Below are 8,691 nucleotides of genomic sequence, written 5' to 3' on the forward strand. Positions count from 1 at the left end.
TTCCGATCGATTTCTTGGTTTCCCACCTCCCTCAATCTATTTTTCCAGTATCCCATCTCAGTTAATCGATCCCCTCTCCAGCACAAAACACCAACTTCACTGTATGTCCAGATTCGTTCACTCAATTGATCATGCCAGGATACGGCAAGAATTCGGGACGGGAGAGAGGATACAGGTGGGAGAGGAAGAGGGGTTGGTGAGATTCGGAGAAAGGAGATGAAAAGTTCAGATACAACTCATTTCACACCCCACACGCTAAGCCAACGGTCTCTACTTATCCTACATGCGCACACACACTTACAGGTGGCCCCATGGTTCACCGCGTTCGGCTCACAAAGCCTTCTTCCTCGTATTGTGACATCAGATATGCTGGTATTGTCATGCCAGTCGATTTGCTACTGTTCTGGTTAGATTGTATACCTGCAGTAGCATATCTGTGGAAATGATCCATGCTACATTTTGTTAAATATGGGAGCACACCAGCATGCATCACCATGCAACTGTGCAACACGAGGAGCACCGTACGTACGTAGGTGCGTACGTGCAAGGTCACGTAAACATTTGACCTCAAGAAAGCATGTGGTTTGGTTTGACCCCCCGCACTTTCGAAGAGTCTGTTGAATTAGGCCGGCCGGTAAAAAATCAGGTCAAGTCTACTACGTTTAGGAATTTTCCCCTGGATGAGCGGCGGGGTGGGCGGACAGAGTCAGCCGGCCGGATAGCAACCGCAACACGGCCGGAGCCCGGAGTGGCCACCTCGCCCACACACACCTACTCGTGGACTTGGTCCCCGCCTTGGTTTCTTCCTCTTTTCTCCAATGCTAAGAGCGTCAATGATCAATGTCGATCGACGTCGCACTCACAAACCATACTGCATGAAACTAGACCCACAGCTGAATACGTTCTAAATACATTGGATGCATGCGCTCAGGCTCAGGAATACAGAATACACACGCATCCCGAAAAAGACCAACGGAGGAGATAACATGTTCAGCTGTGCTCACTCTCAGAAACGAATTTTTCATAATTAGGCTCAATGCTGCATATTTCTGGTCACATTATGTACAGGAGTAAAAAGGTCTTTTCATGTGTACAAAATGAACTAGAGTGTCATATAGGGAAAGAAATTAAGACTATAGGTCATATAGGGAAGAAATTTTTTCCAGTGTCAAATAAGGAACATGATTTTAAGGGAGTGTCAAATAAGGAATTCTCTCAAGGTGATACCCTGGGAAGTGTGTGCAGGCATAGCATAAGCTTGCGGTGGCTAATTTCTACTTCGCACTTGTGTTATGCGGGACAAAGGTGCCAAAATCACAAGAACAAAATGGTGGAAGCTCAAAGGGGAAGTGCAGTGGTCCTTCTAAGGAAAGAGCGGGAAAACCTTGCTTAACAGATGTTAGCCACAGGATCAAAGCAAAAGGTGGATGAAGTGGTGGCAAGCATCTGCCATTTCTGTGACAAGAAGGTCCCATAAAAGCTGAAAGGTAAGTTCTCTAGGACGACAATCAAAATTGTGATGCTATATGGAGCAGAACGTTGGCACACTAAAAGACAACACACCTGACAAATGAGCATTACAGATTGTGCATGCTATGGTGTGTGTGGCCATACAAGGACAAAAAATAGGAATGAGGTAATACATGATAGGGTAGGGTGGCACCAAATTAAGAGAAGTGTGTCCAACAGCGAGTAAGGTGGTTTGGACATATCCTACAAGGGCCTCCAGAAGCACCAGTTAATAGTGGGATTCTAAAGGGTAGCAAAAATACTAAGAGGGACAGGGGCAACCAAAGTTGACATGGTGGGAGGCGGTAAAGAGGTATTTGAAGGATTGGAATGTACCTGGAAATTTGGCTCATGATAGGACTGCATGGAGATCAGCAATCCATGTGCCGGAACCTTAATTTACTCTTTTATTCTTCGTTTACTTTTTTCTATATTTCACTTTTTTGGTTTCCATATGTTTCTGTTGGGTTCCATATCTAGCATACCCCAACTTGCCTGGGACAAAAGGCTGCTGTTGTTTTTGTTGTTGTTCTTGTTGTATTTTACATTGTTCAGTTAAAATGATCTGTTGGCTGTTGCATGATCTATCTAGAACAGAACATTCATTCTGAGATTCTACAGGGATAAGAAATATGCAGTAACAAAAGAGTAAGAATTGATTGTGCTCACAGTATAATGAATATCTTGTTCAAAAGCTTCAGCTATTTTTGCTGCTTTGTAATACCGGTCACTTGGCTTTTCAGCCAGGCCTGATATTATAAGAGGTGTCCGTGCTTCATCAACAAGGATTGAATCAACTTCATCTATCACACAGTAATTAAAGTTCCTCAAGACAAGCTCATCTACAGTCTGCAAATAAAGATTCGGTTAAGTGCAGAAGCTGTGAACCTGAGAGAACAGGAAGAAATGAAATAGTGGTCCTTAAAACTTGAGAGTAAAATGCACCCAAGGTCCTAAAAGTATTCCGGGGGTGTCAGCTCAGTCCTATAAGTATGAAAATGCACATTTAAGTCCCCAAAAGGATAGGTGATTCATCGCAGGTCCTACTCAGGTCTGACCTGCCCGCATGGAGCATTGAAATGCAATGTAGGTAATATTTTGCACAATCACACAATAGTCTATTGTAATTCCGTGGTCCCGTGCTAATGTTGTGCGCTATGTCACAGTCACCTACTTCTTGTGGATGGTGCACATGCTCGCGTGGACGTTGAGATAGGAGAACTTGTTATGGATGTGACCTTTTTTCATGTTCTTTATCCCCCGTTTCAGGTGATTGGCAGGCTCTGATGGGCGGTGATGCTGCGCAGGATAGTACTTGACCATGGCCCGGGCTTCACATGCGGTGGAGAGGTCAGGCCCTGCAGCGGTGGCATGATGTCCGGTGTGCAGCGGCTGTTCATCGGGCTCACAACTGGTACGCACGCTCGCTGGACGAGAGTCAGAGCAGAGCCCAATGTCGCTGCTCGATCCCAAGGCACTCATGCTCAGTCGCCACGCTTGCCGAGGACCTACGAAGCAGGACCAGGCCGGGGATCGGCCTTGTGGTGGACGTCGCCCTGGCTGCCGACAACGACGACGGCAAGAGCTGTCGTCCCTGGCTGTCCAACTCACCACCTTCGGATCTATTCGCAAGTTGGCATGTGAATAGACTCAGAGGTATGGCTCAAGAGGCCTATACCTGGACACAGAGGGGGCAACAACAATTTTCAGATAAATCGCGAAAGCCAGGACTTGAACTCGAGACCTTAGGCTCCGATACCATGTTAAGCTTCATGCACTAGCCAACGCAACCAAAAATCCGAACCGAGGGAAAGGACTAGGCAATCCACATATACACTAGCATGTTAAGCTTCATGCACTAGCCAAGGCAACCAAAAGTTCAAACTAATGGAAAGGGCCACATATACATTTCATCACCCTTCTCACGTATGATGCGGGAAGTAACACATGAATAGTCTCGGAGTATGCTCAAGGGACCTATACGTGGACACAAAAGGCGTTACAACAATTTTTGGATAAATTGTGGGAGTCGGGACTTGAACCCAAGTCCTTAGGCCCTGATACCATGTTAAGCTTCATGCACTAGCCGACGCAACCAAAAGTCCGAGAACTGATGGAAAGGGCTACGCAATCCACATATACACTTCAACACCCCCTCAAATGTGACGCGAGAAGTCAACATGTGATATGGCTCAAGAGGCCCATATGTGGACACGGAGGGGGAACAACATTTTTTGGATAAATTGCGAAAGTCAAGACTTGAACTCAAGACCTTAGGCTCTGATACCATGTTAAGCTTCATGCACTAGACAACGCAACCAAAAGTTCGAACTGATGAAAAGGGCCAGGCAATCCACATATACATTTCAACAACATATTTGACAACGGGCCATGAGGTTAGACTTGGGTAGGACCAATGGTGAACCATTTATCCACTTTTAGTGCTCAAATGTGCATTTTCGTAGTTATACGGCCTAGTTGACGCAGGAAATACTGTAAGGACCTCTGGTGCATTTTACCCAAACTTAAAAGGCAAGCATGCGATCAAACATTGATAAACATTGTCCACAAAGGAAGAGGCCTACCATCGCAAGGTTATCTCTTAGATAATCAAATCCAAGCTCACTATTTGTGACATAAGTAATATCGCACAAGTAATTTTCCCTCCTTTGCTCCGGTGTCATGTTCTCTGCCAAAACAAAGACCAACTGTTCAACAAACATCAATAACAAATAAAGGAAATCAATAAATGATGCCAGAAAAAGAGAGAACTCAAAAATAAGTGCTTGATGGGCACATGAAGTTGTTGCGTAGCAGCAGTGACAGGCTAACGGACTCAGAATAATACTACAATCAGCTAAACATCCATCTTGTTTGGCATGCGTTTTCTGGAACAGACAAGTAAAAATCTATCTCAATTGTCATGTGTTTTCTGACCAGACATGTACAATTATTGGGTATTTTTGTTCTTTTCTCACGCATATCAGTACTTCCACGAGCAACTCATTTCATTCACAAGAGTTCAGTTGGTACGTTAGTACCTTAATTATGTTTGGCGTATTAAGGTGGATACTGAACAAAGTGTGCAATTTGGAGATGGCACAAACAACAATAATGAACAACGTGGAGTGATCACATACGTTGAATTAGTCCAACTTGCAGTCCTAGAAAGCGGGGAACTTGACCAACCCACTCACAGTCACGTCTGGCAAGATAATCATTTACTGTGACAACATGGACTCCTTTACCACTCAATGCATTTAAGTACGCTGGCAGGATAGCCACGAGTGTCTTCCCCTCTCCAGTCTTCATTTCTGCAATCTCCCCCTTATGCAGAACCATCCCACCAATCAACTGTACATCAAAGGGGCGAAGACCAAGAACTCTATTGGAAGCCTCCCTCACAACAGCAAATGCTTCCTGCAATAGCCAAGAAACCATCAAAATATTTCCACCTTGAAATATCTTTTTTCAGCAGTTGACATGTTGGCATGTTGAATATATCATAGAACAAAGTACTTTTGCAGTTTTCAGACAAACACTGTAGTAGGCTAGTAGCTACTGAGGAAAATAGTTGGGAGAAGCTCACATTTAGTTATCCTGTTGCGCTTCAAAACCATCAAAAAACCATCAAAATATTTCTACTGAGGAATATAGATGTGGGAGAAGCTCACATTTGGAGATGTTTTTGAGTTATCACATTTTTCAATAATGAAGTGGCAAAGTAGTCATATAGTTCCCGAGTTCTTCAATTTTTAAAATGAGGTTCTACTATTTGTATGTTATGAAATCAAATAACATCTATCCTTGTTACATGTTATTCCCTAAAAAGCACATATACGGCAGACTCTGTCGTATCAGTGTATAGAACACTAGAGATACGGGGATCCCTGGATATGCGGCAATATGTGTATCCCCGAGTATCAGTGCAGCCTAGTAAAGCCCAACCCTCTCGGGTTGGGTCGGCAATCTTGGTACTGTGTAGGGCATTTGTGAGGGCCGAGCAAAAGCTCTGCGCGTCAGCGCCGGCGACGATGACGGCTACGGGCATCACTTCCCTCCAGGGGGCGTTGTTGTGGGTCTCCTCGTGTTGCCTGGGCTCCGGGGTGAAAACCCTTGTCCGTCCTTCGGACTCGACGACGGTGGCGCGTGGTGTCATCACCCTCTTAGGGGCGTCGTTGCGGAACCCCGGCTCATTTCGGTTGCAGCTTGCCAGCGGCTTCGGGCTTGCCTTTTTCCTGACATGTGGCACCCAATATATGGCGTGGGGTGGTCCCGATGGTCTCCTATCTTTTAGACGTATCCCTATGATTATCGTTCTCGGTCCTTGCGATCTCCTGGCAGGAGCGGCGCTCCTCGGCCCGGAGCGAGGGGGGAGGACTCTACGGTGAGTCGGCCCCTTCCGGAGATGCTCGGTGTGTTCCGTGCTACAGGGTCCGATGGTTTTCTCAGTGGCGACGCGGTTTCACTCTTGTTCAATAGTTTTGGGCGTCTTGTTAGGTGTGGCGTCTCCTGTTTTCTTGTGCGGCTTCGGGTTAAGGGCACTTGTGCCACTCGCTCGGATGCTGTTGTATTTTTCTTTTGGCCTGCTTTGTTGAGGGTTTCCTCCACTTTGTATCAGTTCGGCCGTTTGTGCCTTTATTTATAAAGGGGGGCGAAAGCCTATTTCGAGGAAAGCCCAACCCTAGATAGGTCCCAGTCCTCAATCGACCAGGGCAGCTCGATCCAGTCCCGACTCCCGCGATCCCATGCACGAGTGCGCCACCACTGCCCGTCGCTGAATCTCCCGGCGGCAAGCAAGGTAATTTTCCCGACAGTTTTCCTCAATGTTCAAGTGCTTGCTGTCTGCTGACTTGCTGCCACCTGCCACTGCCGTTACTGGCTTGATGCTACCTCACATGCTGTTGTTGTATACCTGCTGCTGTTGAGTTGCTTGCTGCTGTTGTTGGCTTGTTGCATATGCTAGATGTTTCTGTCGAGTAATTGAGTTGCTGCTGAACTGCTATTGTTGCTTCCTTGCTTGCTACCTTACTAGCTAGGGAATGGCATCTGCAAGCAGTGGCATGGGGCAGGCAGCCACTCTTCTTTTGGTGGAGCTGCAAACAACGTCAGTGCTGACAGTGAAGAGGTTGAGGCTAGGGCTGGTTGCTCACAATCCTAAATATCCTCTGTGGGCTCGTGCGACAAGAATATTACCAGTTGCAGACTCTACTTTCTAGGTTATTTCTATGTTCATTTGTTGCTAAGTTATTTCTATGTTCTTGTTGCTGTTTAGGTTATTTCTATGTCCGTTTGTTGCACGTTACGTTCAACTTCCTTGACCCTGTCATGGCATATCAAATTATGGCATAATCTGATATTTACAAAATCACTCTAGGATGCTGTCCCCACTTATCAACACCAGAAGCTTCCATCCATCTATACATATAAACATACGTTTACCAGCTTCTAAACTACTCCGTCTGTCTCATCCGTTCGAGCGACAATTAATATGGGACAAAGTACTATGCAGCCATGATATTTGTGTTCATATTTAGAAATGTTATTTATTCTATACTGCCTTGCAAGCTGATTTGACAAAGAAAAATACTGTATGGAACTTCATGATCAAAGTCTTGAGTTGCAGAAAATACTAAAATAACCAATGATGTCAGAACAAATGAATAATTAAATATGCAACTTAACATTGGATTCTAACTTTTACCTGTATTACATATATGTTGAATAATCATTTTACAACTATTGAGAAACATTTGTAAATATGCCTACAGGATATTTTACTAATGTTTTTCTGTGTAGCACATCACATAACTTCAGATTGTACTTCACACAATTTGTCACTATTATTGGCTAGTTGTATTTAAACACATCATTTGTTGTGCCTGTACATTGCATTCCATATTATATTTTAGAGATATGTACCATCAACATTTATACCAAACTAACTCACGACAATGTACAGGAATGACACTGGTAATATTATATTGTAGTTACTTCCAAGCTAAGCAATGTCTAATGGTAAGCCTTTCAAGCTAAGCAATGTCTTCTTGTTTTTTGGGTGACACGGCCTTCAGTAAGGAATTATTGTACAACGTTCCTGAACTACCTTCGCAGCTTGATATGTTTAGATGTTGAACCTAACCTAGTTCTTGGCGCCCACATAAGTGGACTGAAAAAGCAATCACCAAAGTCACAATTTATAACTATAGTTTTTTAAATTTTTTGCAGGGAATTTACAACTAGAGTTGTGGTGACCATAAGTTGACAGTGTAAACTAACTAATACTACCTCTATCTTGATATAAGACGTTTTTGCAGTTCAAATGTTAAGGTACAGAGGTAGTAGTTGCTTTATTTGATTAACCATTGTCAGGGCGAAATTTAATTACAAACTCCGTATCCATTCCCTCTGCCTCGAATCGGAACTGAACAGAAATCTGGAGTATTTAAGAGATTGTAAGTGATTCTGGATGTTGTCCAATACGTACGGGGAGGAGGGAGCCGAGGGATTCCCCGGCGCGCGCGCGCTCTTGCAGCGCGGAGGTGCGGGCGCGGAGGTCAGCGTCCGAGAGCGCGGAGACCTCGGGCTCCAGCCTGTTGACGAGCGCGACAGTGTCGTTGTACCTCCTCTTCGCTGCCTCACCGTCGTCGCCGCCGCCTCCGCCGAACATGCCGCCCAGCAATCCCCCCAGCCCCGCGCGCGCTGCCTCGCCGCCTCCCCGCCTCTGCAGCCCGCGACAGCGCCGGCGGAAAAACTGGACGTGGCCGACGCCACTGCTGATACTACAGGGAGGAGACGGGTGTGGAAAGTGGAGGGATGTGGCGCAGGTAGCGGTGGACGAAAGTGCCGTCACCATCGCGCCGCGAGCTCGCTGCTGGCTTCAGCTGCTCCGCTTCACTTGTGTTCTAGTGCAGTATGGCATGCACGGCGCCGCGTGCTCTCGGCGATAGGCAGTTGTGGCCGTGGATGATGGAACGAGGTCGGTGAAAGAACGAGGATAAGGAGTCGGACAAAAGCCCATCTCTTTTTTTTTTTTTTTTGATTTGATATTGAAAAGCACGTCTCTAGCCGACCATGTACGGGGAGATTTGTAAAACTTGTCACTTAGGTTAGACCGTGAGATCAACCCAAAAAATCATATTTAGACATTTTTTAAAAATCTGAAATTATTTGACAACATTC

At 45.5% G+C, this 8,691-nt stretch overlaps 1 protein-coding gene across 2 annotated transcripts in view; it reads right to left on the reverse strand.

Annotated features, from left to right (window-relative positions):
• Positions 1–8,467, reverse strand: part of LOC119268101 (protein translocase subunit SECA1, chloroplastic-like) — a 46,969-nt gene extending 38,502 nt beyond the window's left edge. For both annotated transcript variants that reach the window (XM_037549608.1, XM_037549607.1), the window contains exons 1-4: positions 7,997–8,467; positions 4,650–4,929; positions 4,095–4,198; positions 2,179–2,358 (exon numbers count right to left, since the gene is read on the reverse strand). In XM_037549608.1, coding sequence (XP_037405505.1) covers positions 2,179–2,358; positions 4,095–4,198; positions 4,650–4,929; positions 7,997–8,365 — 933 coding nt within the window. In that variant the 5' untranslated portion in view covers positions 8,366–8,467. The remainder of the gene's footprint in view (positions 1–2,178; positions 2,359–4,094; positions 4,199–4,649; positions 4,930–7,996) is intronic.
• Positions 8,468–8,691: the final 224 nt, after the last annotated feature.

This window comes from Triticum dicoccoides, chromosome 3A, assembly GCF_002162155.2.
Source record: "Triticum dicoccoides isolate Atlit2015 ecotype Zavitan chromosome 3A, WEW_v2.0, whole genome shotgun sequence".
Taxonomy (NCBI): Eukaryota; Viridiplantae; Streptophyta; class Magnoliopsida; order Poales; family Poaceae; genus Triticum; species Triticum dicoccoides.